At 43.6% G+C, this 23,193-nt stretch overlaps 3 protein-coding genes across 4 annotated transcripts in view; 2 read left to right on the forward strand and 1 right to left on the reverse strand.

Moving 5' to 3' along the window:
* LOC308375841 (RILP-like protein 1) overlaps positions 1-7,019 on the forward strand; it is a 17,434-nt gene extending 10,415 nt beyond the window's left edge. The window contains exons 6-9 of one of the 2 annotated variants that reach the window (XM_080852033.1): positions 1,286-1,485; positions 3,497-3,595; positions 4,907-4,994; positions 5,347-7,019. In XM_080852033.1, coding sequence (XP_080708159.1) covers positions 1,286-1,485; positions 3,497-3,595; positions 4,907-4,994; positions 5,347-5,352 — 393 coding nt within the window. In that variant the 3' untranslated portion in view covers positions 5,353-7,019. Of the gene's footprint in view, positions 1-1,285; positions 1,486-3,496; positions 3,596-4,906 lie in introns of both variants that reach the window. The other variant, XM_080852034.1, reaches the window with a different exon arrangement.
* A 765-nt stretch (positions 7,020-7,784) lies between these two features.
* rilpl2 (Rab interacting lysosomal protein-like 2) lies at positions 7,785-14,141 on the forward strand (the record flags this gene model as incomplete). The annotated part of the gene is made up of 4 exons (XM_080852036.1): positions 7,785-8,078; positions 9,175-9,323; positions 9,612-9,773; positions 14,044-14,141. The coding sequence occupies 4 exons, from the start codon at positions 7,785-7,787 to the stop codon at positions 14,063-14,065; spliced, it is 627 nt and encodes a 208-aa protein (XP_080708162.1). The 3' UTR covers positions 14,066-14,141.
* A 2,359-nt stretch (positions 14,142-16,500) lies between these two features.
* Positions 16,501-21,509, reverse strand: kmt5ab (lysine methyltransferase 5Ab; the record flags this gene model as incomplete). The annotated part of the gene is made up of 7 exons (XM_080852065.1): positions 21,419-21,509; positions 21,064-21,217; positions 20,246-20,390; positions 19,817-19,907; positions 19,113-19,172; positions 18,745-18,935; positions 16,501-16,714 (listed from the first exon to the last, which is right to left on the reverse strand). Exons 2-7 carry the CDS (start codon positions 21,188-21,190, stop codon positions 16,501-16,503), a joined length of 828 nt encoding a protein of 275 aa, XP_080708191.1. The 5' UTR covers positions 21,191-21,217; positions 21,419-21,509.
* Positions 21,510-23,193: the final 1,684 nt, after the last annotated feature.

The following is a 23,193-nucleotide window of genomic DNA, read 5'->3' on the forward strand; positions in this document are numbered from 1 at the left end:
TGACTCAGCACTTATCTTCATTAAGCATCAGGCATGACTCAGCCTTTTGCTTCATTAAGCATCAGTACACCTCAGTCAGCTCTTAGCTTCATTAAGCATCAGTACAGCTCAGTCAGCTCTTAGCTTCATTAAGCATCAGTACAGCTCAGTCAGCTCTTAGCTTCATTAAGCATCAGGCATGACTCAGCACTTATCTTCATTAAGCATCAGGCATGACTCAGCTCTTAGCTTCATTAAGCATCAGTACACCTCAGTCAGCTCTTAGCTTCATTAAGCATCAGTACACCTCAGTCAGCTCTTAGCTTCATTAAGCATCAGTACACATCAGTCAGCTCTTAACTTCATTAAGCATCAGTACACATCAGTCAGCTCTTAGCGTCATTAAGCATCAGTACACCTCAGTCAGCTCTTAGCTTCATTAAGCATCAGTACACCTCAGTCAGCTCTTAGCTTCATTAAGCATCAGTACACCTCAGTCAGCTCTTGGCTTCATTAAGCATCAGTCAGGCCTCAGCTCTTAGCTTCATTAAGCATCAGTACACCTCAGTCAGCTCTTAGCTTCATTAAGCATCAGTACAGCTCAGTCAGCTCTTAGCTTCATTAAGCATCAGTCAGGCCTCAGCTCTTAGCTTCATTAAGCATCAGTGCACCTTAGTCAGCTCTTAGCTTCATTAAGCATCAGTGCACCTCAGCCAGCTCTTAGCTTCATTAAGCATCAGTGCACCTCAGTCAGCTCTTAGCTTCATTAAGCATCAGTGCACCTCAGTCAGCTCTTAGCTTCATTAAGCATCAGTACACCTCAGTCAGCTCTTAGCTTCAATAAGCATCAGTACACCTCAGTCAGCTCTTAGCTTCATTAAGCATCAGTACAGCTCAGTCAGCTCTTAGCTTCATTAAGCATCAGTCATGACTCAGCCTTTAGCCTCATTAAGCATCAGTACACCTCAGTCAGCTCTTAGCGTCATTAAGCATCGGTACACCTCAGGCATGACTCAGCACTTAGCTTCATTAAGCATCAGTACACCTCAGTCAGCTCTTAGCTTCATTAAGCATCAGTACACCACAGTCAGCTCTTAGCTTCATTAAGCATCAGGCATGACTCATCACTTAGCTTCATTAAGCATCAGTGCACCTCCGTGGCTTGTAGGAGCTTGTTCAAAACATCAGTCAGTGGTGAGACTATCAGTAGAAAATTGAATTCCAGGGCCTATGTTTTGAAGTAAAGACTTGTAGTGACATTCAGTGACAGTTGTGTTTTTCTGGGGGGGGTGGGGATTAACACCAGCAGGCGTTGCGAGAGGAGGAGCCTGACGCCGACGTCGAGCAGGAAGGGGAGGGGCGTGGACAGGAAGGGGAGGGGCGTGGCAGCGCAGAGCAGAGCCCGCCCCGCTTCACCCTCCAGGACCTGCAGGAGGTGCTGCAGGAGCGGAACGAGCTCAAGACCCAGGTGTTCACGCTGCAGGAGGAGCTGGCCTATTACAAAAGGTGCACAGGCTCACACACACACCCCAGGGTTTAACTTCTGACACACCACACACACCCCTGGGTTTAACTTCAGACACATCACACACACCCCAGGGTTTAACTTCTGACACATCACACACACAAACCCACTGGAGGGTACACACTCTCCGACTCACACATGTGCACATGCTCACACAAACCTCCGGGTTTAACTTCTGACACATCACACACACCCCAGGGTTTAACTTCTGACACATCACACACACAAACACACTGGAGGGTACACCAGTCTCCGAGTCACAAATGTGCACAGGCTCACACACACCCCAGAGTTTAACTTCTGACACGGCACAAACACAAACCCACTAGAGGGTACACACTCTCTCCGACTCACACATGTTCACATGCTCACACACACCATGCACATCTACATTTAGAGAGAGAAACACATCTATGTGCACTTACAGACATACATGCTCAGAGAAACACATCTATGTGCACTTACAGACACACATACTCAGAGAAACTCATCTATGTGCACTACCAGTGGTTAAATTGGGCCGGGGCTGTCCGGGGCGGAGCCCCGGTACATAAGCTGCCGGGTCTGGAGTTCTGCAAAGCAGATCTGCTGCGCAGCAGCTCCAGCCGATTTTGGCAATCTGCCTAGTCCATTCACAAGCAATGTTGTCCTACTCATTTACAACTTTTCCATTGCAAATCTATGTTGTTTTAAAACAAAAATCTAAATAATGGTAGGGAAAGGCTGGCCTAGACATCTGGAGCAAGTTTGAGAAGTAGGCATATCGCGCATGAAACTTGCGCAGCAGCTCCTCCTCCGCGATCAGACAACACAACGTCAATCGGTCATCATCAGACATATCGTAGTAGACAGGTGAATGGCGAGGTAAGAGAAACAAAATTAAAGGTGCACGGTATTTTGAAAGAGGTCGATCATCACCAATAGGCTAATATCATTAGATATGGGCTTGCATTTTCATTAAGCAGGAAAAATTAACCTTAGACATGCAGGGATAGCCTGCTACTGGTGTGTCAACTCACAAGCGCTAGTTAAAAAGAACAATGCTGCTAATTCTAAATGATTTAGCAAGTAGTCTATGCGATCTCCGAATCACATTTCTCATTCCTAGCTGGATGAATTTCAAACTTATTTGTATCAATGAATCAGCTCTTAATGTGACCTCATCAAACACACTCAAAATCTACAGAGTACATATTAAGCAACATATAAAAAATGCTGGAGTTGTTGGCTGCTTGCTTCACTGCTTGTGGATGGTTGCTCATCATCTGAATCTTCCTCCTGGCTATGCGTTGGTCCTTGAACATACACTACTCACAAAAAGTTAGTGATATCTGGCTTTTGGGTGAGTAGTGTATTTTAGCATTGACCCTGTGAATATTTTTTTAGAAAAGTAACCTACTAACAAATACTAATAATTGTATTAGTATTGATTGATTCACATCCATATGAATGGATGACATGACAAACAAGTGGTGGAAAATGGAAAGTATTTGTTAGTAGGTTACTTTTCACAAAGTTAACTTTAACGGTTATGTGTTTTTTGTTTAATTTGGCAACTTATTTACTGCATAATCCTCGAAAGATTTGTGAAATTTGCCCCTCCGGGTCAGAGCCCCCCTACATAGAAAATCCCAATTTAACCCCTGTGCACTACATACATACATGCTCAGAGAAACACATCTATGTGCACTACATACATACATGCTCAGAGAAACACATCTATGTGCACTTACAGACACACATACTCAGAGAAACTCATCTATGTGCACTACATACATACATGCTCAGAGAAACTCATCTATGTGCACTTAGAGACATACATACTCAGAGAAACACATCTATGTGCACTTACAGACACACATACTCAGAGAAACTCATCTATGTGCACTTACAGACACACATGGTCAGAGAAACACATCTATGTGCACTTACAGACATGCATGCTCATGCACATTCTTCAAGGAAGTGAAATAACTCTCTTTCTCCTAACAGTGAGGAAGAGGAGGAGGCCTTGTTTCCGATATATACACTGCCCTTGCCACCCACCCGCTCACCGCCCAACGAGCCTTCGGAGTCTGGGATCAAACGCCTGTAAGCTCACTACCACTGATCACCGTTCATTTGATCATCTGTACTTTGCATTATCGGTACTTTACACCTGCAGGTTCTGTCTTAACTCCAGTCACTAATCCCTGATAAAGAAATCATTGTTGAACAGTTACTTAAAGTTTAGACAGCCTTCTGCGCTAGAAAGTGATCCTGTAAAGTTACAGTACATTGATGAAGGTAGACATTAATCTGCTTGTAGTGGGGCTTTAAGTGAATGTACCACCCTCGGACTGAAGTTTAGCAGCCAAGTTTGTGTTTGTAACAGGAACAAAGTGATCGACAGAATGGAAATGTACTTGCACATACATATTTACACAAGACTCTTTCGGTACATAAACTTGAACATACAGCATTAGTCCAGTACTATATACAGCTATGCTTGAACGATGTGTCATAAATTACAGGCATACTGAGATTAGAAACACATTCAATCTCGTGTCACGCCCTCATGTGAAGTATCCCTCCAGCAGAGTGTTTCACATGCAAGTGGCATATTCATTCACTCGAAGCTCACCAAACCAGATATTCCACTTGTGGTTAACTCTGTTCTGCTCTGGCCTTCTCTTCCACGTCCTGCTCTTGACGTTGTTCCTCTCTGTTCTCTCTCTCTCTCTCTATCTCTATCAGTCCTTTAGTTCTCTCTCTCTCTCTCTCTATCAGTCCTTTAGTTCTCTCTCTCTCTCTCTCTATCAGTCCTTTAGTTCTCTCTCTCTCTCTCTCTCTATCAGTCCTTTAGTTCTCTCTCTCTCTCTCTCTCTATCGGTCCTTTATTTCTCTCTCTTTCCATCCCTCCTTTTCCCCACCTCTTTCTCTTTTCATCCCTTCTTCTTTCTATCCCTCCTCCTCTCCTCTCCCTCTTCAGCTCAGCTCAGCTCACAGTGCTGTATGGGGTTCTATGGGTTCTATGGCTCAATAGGATCAGAACAGACTGACAGTCTCATCTCTTTAAGTTGTTCCTCTCTGTGCTCTCTCTCTCTCTTTCAGTCCTTAAGTTCTCTCTCTCTCTCTGTCTCTCTCTCTCTCTATCAGTCCTTTAGTTCTCTCTCTCTCTCTCTATCAGTCCTTTAGTTCTCTCTCTCTTTCCATCCCTCCTTTTCTCCACCTCTCTCCCTTTTCATCCCTTCTTCTTTCTATCCCTCCTCCTCTCCTCTCCCTCTTCAGCTCAGCTCAGCTCACAGTGCTGTATGGGGTTCTATGGGTTCTATGGCTCAATAGGATCAAATCAGACATTGACAGTCTCATCTCTTTAAGTTGTTCCTCTCTGTGCTCTCTCCATCCCCCCCATCTCTACAGGATATTTACGGCCGTGATGCCCATGGTGGCTGCTGGCTTAATAAGTGATGACCCCACACTGCTGCCAATCAGGAGGCTCATCTCATTTGTATGACAATTTAACCTCTGTTTGACCAATCAGGAGGCTCATCTCATTTGTATGACAATTTTAACCTCCGTTTGACCTCAAAATAGTATTTGTAGTTGCTGCCCTTAACTGAATGCGACGCTTTGAAGGAAATGCTATTATAGAACAGCATTGCTGAAATGTTTTAAGCCTTATTGTTTAATTAGTTGTTATTATATGCTAATAGGGGAACTACTGCGCAGTCAAACGTATTAGGGATTAGGGGAGCAACTGTCTCCATTCTGTAGTTTCTTCAAATGTTTGTTTGTGAGTTAAACAGAAATGCGTTTTGCATTGAATTGCAAATTATTCAACTTGACTTTTTAACCTCCAGGTTTAGAGTCTAGGATCTCCTGGCGCAAGAGATGAACTTTACCCATTTGGAGTGAAGTCTACTCATGGAGGAGGTGCCAGAAGATTGAGACCACAAGAGCTTCACGCATGCACTTCAAAGGGGAGGAGATCCCTTTATCCGTGGAGACACAGGATGTCAACATCTTCCTTTATAGACTACTTTAGGTGTGATTCCACCCCCTCTCCAAACTCAATGAGCTTTCTTAACACAAGCTTTGCTATGGCAAGTTATTTTACCTGGCTAATTCAGTTTATTTATTTTATTGTTTGTTTTGTTTTATTTTAAATATAATGTAGCACCACAGGAGGAACGTGCCAGGTGGGTGGCAGTCTAGACCAGCACTAACTAATTAACTGTTAACTGGAGTGTATATAAATGGTCATCAGCTGCTAGGCCCCTAATCCCACTCTATAGGTTGAGCTGCCAATGGGAGGTTGGGGAATGTGACATCTGGGTTTTATGTGTATTAAATGTATTTTTCAAGTGTACTTATTGCCACCAGCACATATGCAATTGCACTGACAGAGAGCGTACATTGGCTTGTTTAACTCAAAAAGAATGTGGAATTCAAGTTGAGGCCTAGGAGGGAAAGTTCATGTGGAGAGGGAGTCCATGATTATTACCGCATGAAGACCTGCTGAGGAAGACCTTGAGACCAAAGACACTCTAAAGCAGGGGTCTCAAACTCAAATTACCCGGGGCCGATGAGCGCCCAGTCTGGTCATTGGGGGGCCAGATTTTTACGGTAAATGTTGGGGTGGCCCATTTAAATCAATGGAACTTTTTTTTTTTTTTTTATCAATGGAACTTTGGGGGCCGGATAAAATCGCTTGGGGGGCCGGAATTGGCCCGCGGGCCTGAGTTTGAGACCCCTGCTCTATAGCCTATACCATGGTGCTTATTTGTGATTTTGATAAACATTGTTTATGCCTTATGTATAAGCAGGGGGGATTGCAAGCTGTGGTTGTTGCTAATTGTGTTTGCTGGCCGGTTTGGGATGGAGACTAGGTCTATGTGTGTCAGTTTCTGAGTAGCACATAAGCGCTTAATTGTACCCTGGTGAAAAGGTGAGGATTTTTCGAAAGCTTGCACTTGATTATGAACTCAAACCTCTTTTGAGGCTGCCTTTAGATTTCCATCTCTTCCCTCTTCACTGAGATATCTATAGGGTTTAGTAATAAAACATGAGCCTTCTGATCAATGAGCTGAGTTCAGTTTTAGATGAGTATGTAGTGTATATAATATAATATATAAATTTCCCTCAGGATTAAAAAAGTATCTATCTATCTATATGTTACACTTTTGTAACCTTAAGGATGAGACACAGGAGGTGGTGACACATTTAATGATTTCTTTTCTGTGAACGGACGCAACAATGCCATAGGTCAATAGTCAGCAGTGGTCACAACAGTCTCCACTAGCCAAGCCTATGAATTGCACAGGTGGGGAGCATGGTGATGCTGCTAGTCAGGTCATTGGTCAACTGATATTTAGAAATGTTATTTTTTTTATTTGTCAAGGTGTGAAGTCATACTCATTATGGAAAGAATTGTTACTCTTGTCACGTCTAAAGTGACGAACAGGGCAGAATTTAAACATTTGAACAATTTTCACAGCATTTGACAATCAATAAAACACAGATTTTCAAATAATCTCTTTGTTGCTGTCTTTATCCATGGTGTGTGACATGAAAGCTTTTCAATACAGAATGGACATTCAATTAAGTGCAATTGGTAGTGGAAAATGTGTGCCAAAATGCTAAAATAAGACACTACCACAATATCATGTGACAAAACCACTTTATACAGTCCAGGTCTGCTAGATTACTTTACCCAGGTTAGTTATTGGCTTATAAAACCTCTGTTCTTGAAGTGAGTTCAAGTGTGTCTTGTGTGTGTGGCTATCACAATTTAAACGGAATGCCCCTTTTCTAACCTAGAGCGAATAATGGCCTGTTCCTACAAGATGTTCCTCTGCTGTGCAAAATTTCTGATTTGGTGAAACGTCGGTAGAGTGAAGAAGTTGATAAAACCCCAGACAAAAGAAGAGCAGAAATGTCTACGTCTATGATAAAAACCCCGACAAACATCACGTGCTCCTTCAGTTTGTTCGCATGGCTTCACCTGTCGCTAAGGCAACCCTGATATGTGGGTGAAACGCTGATTGGACAGTCACCAGTCTCTGCCAGCTCATTGGCTGCTTCTTATGCCATTCAAGTTGACAGACGGAAGGCAGTCAGTCTGCAATAAAGAAGAAGGAAGTTCCTAATTAAGTGCCCGTCACACGGTGCCCGGTTGGCGAAAATATTGCACTTTTTTCTGTCCCATTTTTATTACCGTAAACATCAAGGTAGGGTCGGTGACCCGAAACAACTTTTAAAACTTTGTATAACGTTAGTCTACACGTTATCCACAGTTATGGATGCACCAAGAGACTCTTCGCCTGCTATGGCTTTCGAAAAGGACGCGTTGGAGCTCACCGTTGAGGATGTTTATGACATTTCTTACGTGATCGGGAGAGATTTGTTAAAAATTAGCAAGGCCGGTGCACAGGTTTCTGACCTACAATTCCGAATTGTCCGCGTTTTGGAGATGTTTGAGGTGCTGGTCAACAAGTACAACCTGTCTTTGGAGGAGTTGAAAATGGAAAGAGACAACCTGAAACGAGAACTGGACCGGGTGGTCGGGGAAAAATCCGCGGAACAGGGCTCGGTGAGTATTCGGTGTTTGTCATATCTTATCGGTGAGTAACTCGGCCTGGACTCGCATAGCATAGCGTGACAGACGGGCAACGTTAACCGAGCTTCCAGATGTTTTCTTTTTCTTTTAGTTAAACGGGTCTTCGGAATGTGTCGCGCATGATCTCCGCGATTTCTTTTCACACAGCGTCCTTTAGTCATACAGCATTAGTCTGTGACACAGGAGCGAATGATCAGTAACTGCTGTTCAGCTTATCCGTAATACTGATCCCAGACAGCAGCTGTCTCAGAGGCAGGCCAGGTGGCCAAGAAGCTATTGAAGACCCAACTCTTCAGAGAGCACCTCCCTTCCTAACTGGCACCTTGACTAGTGCTTAACTTGCACTTCAGCAGTTACATTCCTGCACTTCTTTTTCTTTCTATGTCTTTTTTTTCTATTTCTTATGTAAAGTAATGTTTATTGTTACACCAGGTTTTTATTGCTCTTAGCTTGACTGTTCTCTTCCTTGTACGTCGCTTTGGACAAAAGCGTCTGCTAAATGACTCATTGTAAATGTAAATGTAAATGAGATCCACGGTCGGGAGTCTGCCAGGGGATGCTATGCCATAGCCTTCGTGTCTAGTAGTAAGGCGGTAGTGCACGTAGACTCCGATTTATACCAAGTTAAAGTAGTGGAGATTGAGTCAAGTCAAGACTATTCTGAGCATTCACCCTGTTTCATTTTCTGGGGCAATGGGATCATGGAACATAATTATCCATTAGGGTTTATAATAATAATAGGGTTCTGGGCTCTGTAAAGCGCCTTGAGACAATTGTATTGTTATGGCGCTATATACATAAAATATTATGTAATTGAATAACTCTGTCTCTGCAGGCGTATTTGTCAGGCCATCTCTGACCCACTATGGCCCAAATTCTCCCATAGATCTACCGTGGTCCATCATCTGTAGGGGCTAGTTACAGCCGCTGTGTGTGTTTTCCTCCTGTAGACACTGGGACCTGACATGATGATGTGTGTGTGTGTGTGTGTGTGTGTGTGTGTGTGTGTGTGTGTGTGTGTGTGTGTGTGTGTGTGTGTGTGTGTGTGTGTGTGTTTTCCTCCTCCTAGACACTGGGGCCTGACATGATGGTGGTCGACCTAAAGGACCCCAACCGCCCTCGCTTCACCATGCAGGAACTTAAAGAGGTGCTGCAGGAGAGGAACCAACTGAAGGCCCATCTGCTCATAGCTCAGGAGGAACTACAGCTATACAAGAGGTACCAGACACACACACACACACACACACACACACACACACACACACACACACACACACATATTAAACTCTCTATATATGTATATATACCCCACATTACTCAACATTCTACAATTATTTTCAGGGTGGAAAATGTACTTTGGATGTAATTAAGTAAACACCATTTGCTCTAATATGTAAATGAAAGACATGCTCTCTATTTTTTCTAGTTTCACAAATAAGTCTGGTAACACCTCCTAATCTCAGATTATTTTATAATCTGTCACTGCATTGTCCTGTTTCTCCGCAGTGGTCTTCTCACCGCCCCCCACCAGTCATCAGAGCCCGCCATGGTGGAGGTGGAGCTGGAGCCCGCCATCATCCCCGCCATCTCTCCGCAGATCACCACCATCACAGAGGAGGACGAGAGCAAGGACGAGTCCAAAGAAGAGAAGACCACCATCCGAAAACTGTGAGTCCCTTGGCCTGTCCAGTGGGCGGAGGGGGAGAGGGAAACTGAATGAATGGAAGAGAAGGGATAAGTTTGGTGTTAGTGTTCTACTGGGAGAGAAGAGAGAAGGGATGAGTGGCAGTGTTCCTCTGCGAGAGAAGATAGAAGGGATGAGTGGCAGTGTTCCTCTGCGAGAGAAGATAGAAGGGATGAGTGTCAGTGTGAGTGTGAGTGTTCCTCTAGGAGAGAAGAGATGAAGGATGAGTGTTAGTGTTAGTGTTCCACTAGGAGAGAAGATAGAATGGATGAGTGTCAGTGTGAGTGTGAGTGTTCCTCTAGGAGAGAAGAGAGAAGAGAGGAGGGATGAGTGTTAGTGTGAGTGTGAGTGTGAGTGTTCCTCTAGGAGAGAAGAGAGAAGAGAGGAGGGAGAAGTGTCAGTGTTAGTGTTCCACTAGGAGAGAAGAGAGGAGGGATGAGTGTTAGTGTTAGTGTTAGTGTTGAGCAGGGAGAGAAAGAGAAGGGATGCGTGTCAGTGTCAGGGTTAGTGTTCCTCTGGGGGAGAAGAGATGAATGTCAGTGTTAGTGTTGAGCAGGGAGAGTAGGGATGTGTGTCAGTGTTAGTGTTGAGCAGGGAGAGCAGGGATGTGTGTCAGTGTTAGGGTAAGTGTTCTAAACTGAAAGTTCTTTCATTCAGAATTGATTGTGGCTTCATGTGTGGTTCCATTCATCATTTTTCATTCACATGTGGTGGTGTGAGATAGCCTAAGGTAATGGAGACACACAGACACACACACACACACAGCTCTCTACCCGCACAGTTCTCTGTGTGTAGGAGCCAGTGTTTGGAGTTCCAGAGGTATGGTGGTCTAACGGCAGGTCTCTGACCTATTACTCACTGTATGTGTCACAGGGACAGCCGTATCCCCTTGGTGTGTGTGTGTGTGTGTGTGTGTGTGTGTGTGTGTGTGTGTGTGTGTGTGTGTGTGTGTGTGTGTGTGTGTGTGTGTGTGGCATTAAATGCCTTCAGGGGTTTATCCCCCACTGTTGGAGCACAAGCATCCCTTGTTGATGATTGGCTGGAATAGGTTATTACCTCAGTTTGTGCCACTTTTTGTTTGTTAACCATTTACAGATGGACTGTACCATTAATGTCAAATTAAGCAGGCTTTAACCCTCTTTCTTGATATATTGTAAGTGGCCATTTACAATATTAATTTTGACAGTACATGAGTGAGCGGAAACCCAGTGGAAAATATATATGGACAGCTTTACCAGCAAGACTTCACTGAATATGCTGTCACAATACATCATTTAGCCAGCTAGTTAGACTTTATTAGCGCCGTGGTCTTTGAAAGGCAAGTCTATTAGCTGTTAGCTAGTAAGCTCATTAGCTCCCTTATTCCTCTTCAAAGGGCCACAAGTGTGAAACTCAATGCTTATGCTCTTTGAGCAGCTTATGGTATCGTTTTTAAAGTGAGCTGAATCCATGTGTTATAGCTGAATGAGTACCAGTAAAGGCTGTTGTGTTGATGATCCTCACCAGTAAAGGCTGTTGTGTTGATGATCCTCACCAGTAAAGGCTGTTGTGTTGATGATCCTCACCAGTAAAGGCTGTTGTGTTGATGATCCTCACCAGTAAGGGCTGTTGTCATGGTGATCCTCACCAGTAAAGGCTGTTGTCATGGTGATCCTCACCAGTAAAGGCTGTTGTGTTGATGATCCTCACCAGTAAGGGCTGTTGTCATGGTGATCCTAACCAGTAAAGGCTGTTGTCATGGTGATCCTCACCAGTAAAGGCTGTTGTCTTGACGATCCTGGCAAAGTTCAGCTGTTCTCACGCCACTGGCCAGACACTCTAATCTTTATGACCGGCACTCTGCGCACAAGTGTATGTGTGTGTGTGTGTGTGTGTGTGTGTGTGTGTGTGTGTGTGTGTGTGTGTGTGTCTGTGTAATTGGTTGAATTACATGACGGTTTCATAGACATTCCTGTGCAATATTTGTACATGTGTTTGAGGTGGTGGCAGGGATTGAATGAGTTGTTGTCATTATCATGTGTGTCTGTACAGCGAATACTGACTACATGCTCTGTCTCTGAACTAATTTGATAGAGAGAGAGAGATATACATCATACTCTGTGTCTGAACTCATTTGATAGAGAGAGAGAGATATACATCATACTCTGTGTCTGAACTCATTTGATAGAGAGAGAGAGATATACATCATACTCTGTGTCTGAACTCATTTGATAGAGAGAGAGAGATATACATCATACTCTGTGTCTGAACTCATTTGATAGAGAGAGAGAGATATACATCATACTCTGTGTCTGAACTCATTTGATAGAGATATACATCATACTCTGTGTCTGAACTCATTTGATAGAGAGAGATATACATCATGCTAGGTTCTGTCCATTGGTCTTGTCAGTTCTGTAAGTGGGTTCATTTCTGAGTCCTGAGTGTGCCTTAACATTGTCTCTCCAAAGGTATGAAGAGGAGTGTGTGATCTAGCCACTCTGGTGTGTGTGGGCATACTGTATTTCTGATCTTTAATCAGGGCCAGGTGTGTGTGGGCATACTGTATTTCTGATCTTGAATCAGGGCCAGGTGTGTGTGGGCATACTGTATTTCTGATCTTGAATCAGGGCCAGGTGTGTGTGGGCATACTGTATTTCTGATCTTGAATCAGGGCCAGGTGTGTGTGGGCATACTGTATTTCTGATCTTGAATCAGGGCCAGGTGTGTGTGGGCATACTGTATTTCTGATCTCGGATCAGGGCCAGGTGTGTGTGGGCATACTGTATTTCTGATCTTGAATCAGGGCCAGGTGTGTGTGGGCATACTGTATTTCTGATCTTGAATCAGGGCCAGGTGTGTGTGGGCATACTGTATTTCTGATCTCGGATCAGGGCCAGGTGTGTTAACACGACTGACTTAGTGCCTTAGGCATGTGCTGTATTCACCCGAGCACTTAATGTCCACAGCTTAACTTGTTGGTCTCTTTGCTCACGCACAGTGATTTGAGCTTGAACTGGGTGCGCAGGAATTCAGGGCTAAATGAGATTCTTGTTGTGGGCTGTTTTTAACCTGTGCGTCTCTCTGACTCACCCAGAGCAGGCTGGCTGAGTTACAGAGAGAGGAAGCTAGGAGGAGAGAGAGAGAGATGAAGAGAGAAAGATAGATAGATATAGAGAGAGATGAAGAGAGAGAGAGGGATGAAGAGAGGTAGAGAAAAGGCTATGAGGGGAGAGGGAAAGAGAGATAGATGAATAGAGAGAGGGAGAGAGAGAATCATCTTAGCTTTACTCTGGGATGGCAGGGTCAAAATTTCTAGTATTGGTTGTTGAAGAGCTTATTTGTGGGAAAAGAGTTTGATCATAGTGTTACTATTAGAAGGACAAGCAGAGCCATGACTCAGAAGATTATGACAAACTACTCACAACAGTCTGGGAAGTACAAGCCTGTGTTTAATATTTAATTTAGACCTGTAACACACATCTCTGATAATGAGATATTTACCCAGGCAACACAAATAGAAGTGTGCATGACATGGCTGCTGCACCTCAGATCAACAGATTTCATGTTTTATCTTCGTGACGTGCTGGTGGTGGGACATTTGTCGGACATGATTTTTAGAACTCATTCTGACACCTGGAGGGTGTTCCAGATCATTCCAGACTGAACCAGTCAAAGCAATGTTAGACGGACCAGATACAAACGTACTGCGAGACAGAAGTCATGTAGGTTGTATCACATTTATAAGCTGGAGTTGAACATGTTCATGCCAGTTTGAGTTTTGTTGGAAGAAAACAAACCCGTCTCTGGTCTGGCCCATATAGTCTCTGGGGTTTGCTGCTAACTGATGTTGACTGCTAGCTCCTGAGAATTCTTTGCTCAGCTATTCCATTGTGAGGCATTCTAAACTCTTTGCTTTGTCCCCTCATAGCGAAGTTTATTTGTTTATTTAGAAGGATCCCCATCAGCTCTACCTTAAGACAGAGCTACTTTTCGTGGGGTCCACATTTAAGACTTACATACAAATATCAAACATTTAAAACATACATTACAATACCAATATCTAACATTTAAAACACACATTACAATACCAATATCAAGATTTTAAATACAATAAAATAATGATCATACAATTTTACATTGCAAATATCCAAAATGAACATAGTGGTTATGCAATTTTACCTTTGTCATGATATTAAACAAATTCCATAGAAGTGAAAGCGTGTCCCTTCAAGACCAACGTCCTTTTGGTGACAAACTCTTCTTTCTCTGCAGGTTTTCATTCCGCCGGAAATAGGAGAGACCCTACGACCTGCCTGGCAACAGGGCCAACCGGACCAGGATTTTTTTTTTATACACAGGTTATATTTTTTACATGGATGACTGTCAGTAATTTAACAGTATTTTTTAATTCCAGTTTCATCAGCTGTCGGTGCAGGGTACCTCTACCCATCCCATTATATGTTTGAGATGCTGGTGGCACAGTGTATTATGGGTAATGACTAAATGCAGTGAAACACAATGAGAGAGATGCCGTACCAGGCAAAGGTTTGGACACCCCTAGTCAACATTGCTGTAGCGGTGAATGGCTGACAGAGTTAAAAATGACCTTATTTCCAAAAGGCATAGAGTTAAACACAGCTTGGGAACTTTTAAATAATCGCGGCAAGAAAAATAAAACAACTTTTCTGTTCAAATTCGACCATGTACAGTTTGGTCGCAAACTTATGACACTGAATGTTGTGCTGAGGAGGAAGGCAAGTCTTTTCTAGAAGTCCCACGAGCAGTTCTCTCTCAAAGGTTTGGTCTTCCAGACCTCAACTTGATCTCGTAATTACAGTGTGTGAACTGAGCAAACGGCAAACTAAAAGCACTTTGCCATCTTCTTATAACCTACTCCTGTTTTGTAAGCATCACTTATTTGGGGCATGGTGTGTGTGTGTGTGTGTGTGTGTTTTCTCAGAGTGCTAGACAGCTACTTAGAGAAGCCTGTGGCTGCTGATTGTTGGGACAAGGTCTGAGAAGTCGGAGTATTTATAAAGCTTTGCCATTTGCATCACCTAGCCTTTCCTTGCTATGATTGTGAACAAGCATAAGCCCAAACAAGCTAATTAAGGTCGAACCTCGGTCAAAGTGATCGGAGAGCTCAAAATCTCTTGGGGTGCCCAAACCTTTGCATGATACTGCTCCTGTTTTTTACTCCAAAATTGTACAAAACAGAAGAAAAATACACTAATCTTGCATGAAACTTTCTTTTTAAATGTTGGGGATCAATTCATCTTCTGCTCACATTAACAGAACGTTTGATGACCAGGGGTGCCCAAACTTAAGCACGTCACTGTCAACTCAAAGCACAAGGCCTCTTTAGACTCCACTGAGCGAGGCCCCTTTCCTAAGCAGTATTTTAAGTGTTCACCTTTAACCAGAACTATCCTTTCTTCAGTGCTTTGGATGAAAGTGTCTGCTAAATGACTAAATGTAAACTATGCATAATCCCTAGACTGAGACTTGGGCACAAAAAAAACAAAACAAGTCTGTTATGGTCCTAAATGTCTTGATCTTGATTTGTCTACCAGTGGGATGGTGTGTGTCTGTGTCTGTGTCTGTGTGTGTGTGTGTGTGTGTGGCTTAATCAGTTGTATGTAATCACTAACATCCTATTTTCACATTAGTATGGCATCAAAGGAATCTGTGCAAATTATTTTACAATTCATTGGGTTTCTTTTGGGCGAGTTTATGTAAATAAAAGAATCTAGCCAATATATGAAAGAAACGTATTTTGAGAAGCTTCTATAGAGTTGTATTTTATTTACAGTAACAAAAAGCACAGTAGCATTGTATCCATCGTTGAAGTATAATACACTATAACATAAAACAGGACTGTATTGTTTTGAGTTAAGAAGTTCTGTACAATTCCAAGCCTTGGTACTAGGATCCTTTACTACTATGAACACTCTGTTTGGCTGTAACATTCTCAATACAATTTATATGAATATCTGGTTTTAAGAAAACAATAAACACTAAGTGTTGCTACATTTGTTGTTAAAATTGAATTTTAAAAAGAGTACTTTGTCTCATGTCCCCCTGTGTGAGGTAGGAATTATTTCATAAAATAAAACACATCACAACCAAGCTGCTGATTCTTTTGCTGCAACTGGACTTGTACACTAGAAAACATTTTTCTTTTTACAAATCTGAATATAAAAAGGCCAGTATGTACAATTGTATGAGAGCGCAGTGCACACACACACGCATCTAAAATATCATCTTAAGGAAGGTCACATTTTTAGTGGACCTAGCAATCAGTCAGTCAGCCAGCCAATCAGAACATGGCGTGGAGAGACTAGGTTACCTATAAAGCTGCCCAAGCATGCAGTCGTCATCCAGAAGGAACATAGCACCACCAACCCACCAGCACCCATTCCAACATCACACCCAAACTACAACTATTAAAAACTAACCTTTGACCTCATCAGGCTCAAAGATGAGGTCACAGTTTGACACTACTGTTGCTGTCCACCAATGTGGTTTGCCCTTTGAACTCGTCTCCCTCTTACCCTGCTGTACACACACACCAATCAGGCCTTGATTAGGAGCCTAGCAGTGGGGCGGCAGCTCTGATTGGCTAAAAAAAACGGGAAAGGCAAGCCATTTAACCCCCCCCCATCCCCCCCGAAGATGATACCGATGAGTCCAGAGGATGGAGGTAATGTCTAGGGTTGGGGTCAGGGGTCAGTACTTGAGCCAGGGGTGCGCAGCGAGGGCGTCTCGACTGCGGTCGCCGTAGTCGTACAGCAGCTCTTCTCCGGGCTGGATGTCCCGCGCCGCTACCAGGATGAGGTGCGGGCGGCCTCCGATGCTGTGGAGTTTGGTCTGGCAGTTGCCACTCTTCACGCTGTGGTTGATCAGGCGACCCAGGCGCTCCGTCTCCATGGTAGCGTCCACACTGAAGGATGGAGAAAGAGACTCTAAGATGGTGCTCTCCATGTCATCACAGTGCATACATATGATCAGCCAAATCACCCCTTGGACCTTCACAGCAAACACTCAACGTTACTAATCTGCATACTAGTTTAGGAGTTAAGCACACCTTTGGTCCTCCAAATAAAGCCTTAATTCCTTGTCAATGGAGTTAAATGACTCTTATTAATGGAAATTCTCATGAGTGAATATATTTCCATCAAATCCACTGCTTGCTGCCTTCTCGCTGACCAAACAAACATTTTTTTCGCGTACAAAACGGATGGCACCCAGGCTATTGAAAAGGTTGCCGGAAAGACAAAAATGACAGTCGCTGCTTAAGAAGGTAGAATATATTTGGGTTATGTATACCCTTTGAAGTAATCTGACACCGCTGCAGTTTGATGTAAACACCATCTAATTTATCAACTGAAAAATATACAAATAAAATAAAATAATTTGTATTAAAGCTATCTTCAGAACACCCCTTGGGTGTGTAGCTACACCAGCTGCTTTTAATCCTAATGATAATGCATACATCAACTGGTTAGTCCCTTAATAACTGGATTTTTAAACGACTGTTGTAGATTCAAAATAAGAGTGGCATTGTGGACACGACGAAGGCTTGATATTCATATCTGCAGAACTGTTCTGTTCATAGATCCAATGGAGCGGGCTTCTCTAAGTGTCTGGGGGTTAGCGTTAGCGGGCTTCTCTAAGTGTCTGGGGGTTAGCGTTAGCAGGCTTCTCTAAGTGTCTGGGGGTTAGCGTTAGCAGGCTTCTCTAAGTGTCTGGGGGTTAGCGTTAGCAGGCTTCTCTAAGTGTCTGGGGGTTAGTGTTAGCAGGCTTCTCTAAGTGTCTGGGGGTTAGCGTTAGCAGGCTTCTCTAAGTGTCTGGGGGTGACTCACCAGGTAGCAGGCTTCTCTAAGTGTCTGGGGGTTAGCGTTAGCAGGCTTCTCTAAGTGTCTGGGGGTTAGCGTTAGCAGGCTTCTCTAAGTGTCTGGGGGTTAGCGTTAGCAGGCTTCTCTAAGTGTCTGGGGGTTAGCGTTAGCAGGCTTCTCCAACCCTCTGTTCCGTTTTCCCTACCTACCGTACCTACCATCCTTAGTGTGAGTATGTAGGGTGTTCCGTTTTCCGATTTCCCATTTCCGCGTCAAAAAGAAGTATACCCAAAGGACCCGTATCTGTACTCATAACGGTCAAAACGCTGAGTGTGGAAGCAGGGTACACTGTCCATTCTCAACGGCTGCCATCTTGTCAACGTAGCGGAAGAGGCGGACCCAGGCAGAGCCGCTCAGCTCGAAAAAGACGAACGCGGGGCTTGTCGCGATCGTAATATCCGGTAAGTGCACCACGGAGTATTAGATTTGGAGCAGCACTCACCTGCTGAGAATCTGCGTACCTAGTGAGTGTGTACTGTGTACTGCGTATAAGTATAGGTACGGTAGGTACGGTAGGTAGGGAAAATGGAACAGAGTCTAAGTGTCTGGGGGTTAGCGTTAGCAGGCTTCTCTAAGTGCCTGGGGGTTAGCGTTAGCAGGCTTCTCTAAGTGTCTGGGGGTTAGTGTTAGCAGGCTTCTCTAAGTGTCTGGGGGTTAGCGTTAGCAGGCTTCTCTAAGTGTCTGGGGGTGACTCACCAGGTAGCAGGCTTCTCTAAGTGTCTGGGGGTTAGCGTTAGCAGGCTTCTCTAAGTGTCTGGGGGTTAGCGTTAGCAGGCTTCTCTAAGTGTCTGGGGGTTAGCGTTAGCAGGCTTCTCTAAGTGTCTGGGGGTTAGCGTTAGCAGGCTTCTCTAAGTGTCTGTGGGTTAGCGTTAGCAGGCTTCTCTAAGTGCCTGGGGGTTAGCGTTAGCAGGCTTCTCTAAGTGTCTGGGGGTTAGCGTTAGCAGGCTTCTCTAAGTGTCTGGGGGTTAGCGTTAGCAGGCTTCTCTAAGTGTCTGGGGGTTAGTGTTAGCAGGCTTCTTTAAGTGTCTGGGGGTTAGCGTTAGCAGGCTTCTCTAAGTGTCTGGGGGTGACTCACCAGTATGTTTTGGTGAGGAACTGGAAGTAATACATGTAGCACCCAGTGGTGGGGTCCTGTGCGTACGTGGCCTCTCTCTCCTTGGCCTCCGCCACCTCCATGAGGTCGCCGTGGTACTCAACCACAAACTGACCCTTCCGGAACTCCCTGCAGGCAAACACGCCCCGCCCCTTCCCCTCCATGTGTCTGACCTATGAAGAGAGGCAACATTAAAAGGTTTTAATGTTTAAAATAATAATTATTTTCAGATAAAAAATACAAATAAAAAAACACCCAGTAGGCCATCATAATTTAATGGCATCATGGTCAACCAACATCTTCACCAGTCACCACTACCTGTGAATGTGTGCATTGAATGAGTGTCTTACCTCCAGTCCTTCCTCCACGTTGTTATTGATCAGCTCTTCTATGTGCAGCAGTTCCTCACTCTGTGTACATAAAGCACAGACCTGTGCTCAGATAATGGAACATGTGCAAGTAGAACTAACAGAACCCCCATCAGATGGAACATGTGCAAGTAGAACTAACAGAACCCCCATCAGATGGAACATGTGGAAGTAGAACTAATAGAACCCCCAACAGATGGAACATGTGCAAGTAGAACTAAGAACCCCCATCAGATGGAACATGTGCAAGTAGAACTAACAGAAACCCCATCAGATGGAACATGTGCAAGTAGAACTAAGAACCCCCATCAGATGGAACATGTGCAAGTAGAACTAAGAACCCCCATCAGATGGAACATGTGCAAGTAGAACTAAGAACCCCCATCAGATGGAACATGTGCAAGTAGAACAAACAGAACCCCCATCAGATGGAACATGTGCAAGTAGAACAAACAGAACCCCCATCAGATGGAACATGTGCAAGTAGAACTAAGAACCCCCATCAGATGGAACATGTGCAAGTAGATCTAACAGAACCCCCATCATGCAGTGCAACTGGAACCGCTCTGAGCTGGTAGTTTGAACGCGTTCACAGGATATTGGATATTCAACCTTCTGTGTGTAATAGCTCTTGTTTTTGGAGAGAAAGTGTTAACCATTGCATCGCCCCACACACACCCACACACCTTAAGCTCAGCTTTGCTCTTCCTGGAACTTCTTCGGATGGGATAATAATCTGTGACCTTTCTGTTCCTCTGGGAATCACTTCTCTGTGGTCTGCAAGTACAGACAATAATGAAAACACACACACACACACACACACACACACACACACACACACACACACACACACACACACACACAATAAAAACAAGAAAGCATATGTTACACAAAGGGCTTGTTCTCATGCAGTCAGATGATCTCTGGGACCAGACTGACCACTTAGCTCATCAGCAGTGTTGCCAAGGCAACAGCTGAATTCAGACAACTCACACTGAAATATTTTTCATGAGAAAGTTGCCTCTGGGTGCCTGTTGCCCGTCATTTGACATCTCCAATGACTCATTAGCATTTAGCAAACATTTATAAATTAAACTAATTACAGCGTTACTCACTTTTTCATGTTGGTCTTCGTGGGGTGACCCCTGTTCTGCTGTGGGGGCGCAGGCAGTGTGTCCAGCGGTCTGTCCTCATCTGTGCTGGTGGAGCTTGCTGCCTCTAGTGTGGCTGTAGTGTTGGGATGGCTCACATTCTGTCTCACTGTTGGGCGCAGGCAAACAGGAATTCAGTTATTTTAATTCCATTTTAAATGGTTTGTGGTTGGTCAGGACGAGAATAACTGTCTGTTGGTATCCAGCCAAGTTCAAGCATAATGTATGTGTACACCAACCGTTGGTGTACACATACATTATGCTTCAACTCCGCTTGAACTTCACAGGATACCATCAGACAGTTATTCTCAGGCTGCCATAAGCACGGATAGTTTGTGTATTTTAAGACAAAGCTGCACATTTGGCCTCACGTTACTCTGAAACACCTCACTGCTAGATGCCACAAAATCCTACATTAGGCACCTTTAAAAGTATTTGAAGTGATTAGCCAAGAATGTCAAGAATGAACCCAACTCGTCTATAAAGACCTGTTATATAGTGCCTCATATAGAAGTGCTAAGTTGCCCCGCTACCACTGTCGTAGGTCATTGTTTGGTTTTTATGTCCACCAGTCAAACGTATTTCTCCCTTTTAGTTTACCACCTGTGATATAATTGTAAGACCCTACATTTGAAGCAAACTATTTCTTCACACATGATACTTCTTAGGCAGAAGTTTCCAGAAATGGGAGTATGAAGCTAAACGGAGCTGCTGTATTCACACTTGAGATGAGCATTGAAGGCGCGTGAGCTCAGTAACTTCATGCACTTAACGTTCGTTACCTTCTCCGTGTGTAAAGTTGTGCTTGGGCGCATTAGAGTCGGACGAGGAATTCTCTTCATGCAGCAAGGTGAGAGGACTGTGGCGGAGAGGAGAACGCGTCTTGCTTGGGCTCAGGAAACCGTGCATAGTAGTCTGTCCGTGGCACACAGCAGCCTGAAAAACAATTTTCGGAGGTTACCGCGTCCAGTGCTGCTTCCACCTGGCTGTACTTCTCTTCACACTTCAACAGGAATGCCGTGGCACGTCACCTTACCATGACAACCGAGCACACTGCTATTAACACCAGGCACGAGTTGATATTTTCTGTTATAAATGTGTGGACCAACGTCATAGGAACGCGTCTCACAAAATTACCTCATTGGATTCTGGTTTGTTTTCTTTCGTTCCTTTCACGACCTTGGTCTTCCGGGTGTCCGGTTTGGAACTGACTGCGAGTTGTTTTTTCTTCCCTTAAAAAAAAAAAATCAAAAAATCAAAACAAACTAGAAGTTGAGAAAGCGTCCGACACCAAGCATAAGTAAGCAATGATGTTTTTGACTGCTCAATGTGAGGACTTTGTTTATGCTTCTCTGCCAACTTCTGGCCCAATGCCAGATATTAGCCTCATGTCATAATGTTATCAGATATGCGTATAATGTTATCAGATATGCTTAAAGTGCCTTCAGTGCACATGAAGCGGTAGCCATCGGTACAGTATTCAGGAGCATTGCCTGGTTGAACAGATTTAATTTTGTCCCGTAGAAGAGCGCGTTAGACTTAACATCACTAGTTTAACCCACCTAGCTAAGCATATAACCTATATCGCGACCTGAGGCAAGTAACGGGAGCTTCGGCCTAGACAAAACGTGCACGTTAAATTATTCTTCTATCAAACCAGTTAACATAAACCACCATGCAGTTGCAGAGGCAATGTGTTTAAAGATGCTTGACACAAATTTGAATTATATTAACTATTATCTTTGTGGAAGTTAACTTAATTATTGTCCAGCTATTATTAGTTCAGTCAGCCAACGTTAGCTCATTAGAAAGACACTCATAGCGGAGCCTAAAGTTACAGCTGGATAGCTATGCTATTCTAGCTAGCTAATAATGAACCCTCGGTTAACTTACCTCTCGCCATTATGGTGTTCTAAACGTTGCGCAGATTGTAGAATTATCCTACTCAGATCACTGAATTTACGGTCTTTCTCTGAGGTTACTCTTTCGCTAAACTCAAATACTCATCATGGCCTCAATGTTGTTCTTTCAATGCAGCTCTACACACTCAACAGAATATAGTACTTCCTGGTTATTTAAAAATCTACCACGCAGCAGATTGGTTGAAAGTCACCGGCACATGGGTTCTGATTGGCTACTCAGATGAATGCTGAACTATACGTAGCCTACAACTGTGACTAGCAGCAGCAGGGTGTATATGACCTACGAGCTAGGTAGGTATGTCAAGTAGAGATCATTTTAAAAATCACTTTGAATCGACATACACTGGCTGGATACAATGTATAGACTAGAGGTTACAGTGCAGGTGTACGTATCTAGTTACACGTATGATTCATGTTGCCCTACATGCTATTATTTTAACATGGCCTTTCACAGTCCTATTATTTAGCTAAGTGTTATCTCATATGAACCTAGCCTTAAGGCTAATATTCAAGACATTTAAACGTTAAATTCCTCACGCACAACATTCAACTGAATCTCTCCTCAAAAAGTGAACTACATGCAGCACGAAAAGTGGTACACCCAGCAACACCATTCAGTTTTTAGCTATTGTGTCATACGGCTCAATGTAGTATACCAATGTTAACATCTTTTAATAGTCTACCACACCAATCCATGCATGAACTTGCATATCTCGCGTTCAGAAGCGAAAGTTTTGTTTTGTTTTTGTGAATAATGAAAAAACTTCACTGACACTATAAAATGCAACATTAGCTAAATCAACGACTTCAGGACCGTTTGTAGGCCTCTGTGATTTGCTATGTACACAAATATTGTTCGTGGACACGTTTTATTGATGAATGTAAATGTTGAACATGATATGTGTAGTTTGCTTTTTGTCGTGGGCTAGCTCATTGTCTTAATAAATATGCCCTTGGCTACAAATCCATCCCTAAACGAGGATTTTATTT

The sequence above is a fragment of the Sprattus sprattus genome (assembly GCF_963457725.1).
Source record: "Sprattus sprattus genome assembly, chromosome: 15".
NCBI classification, from domain to species: domain Eukaryota; kingdom Metazoa; phylum Chordata; class Actinopteri; order Clupeiformes; family Clupeidae; genus Sprattus; species Sprattus sprattus.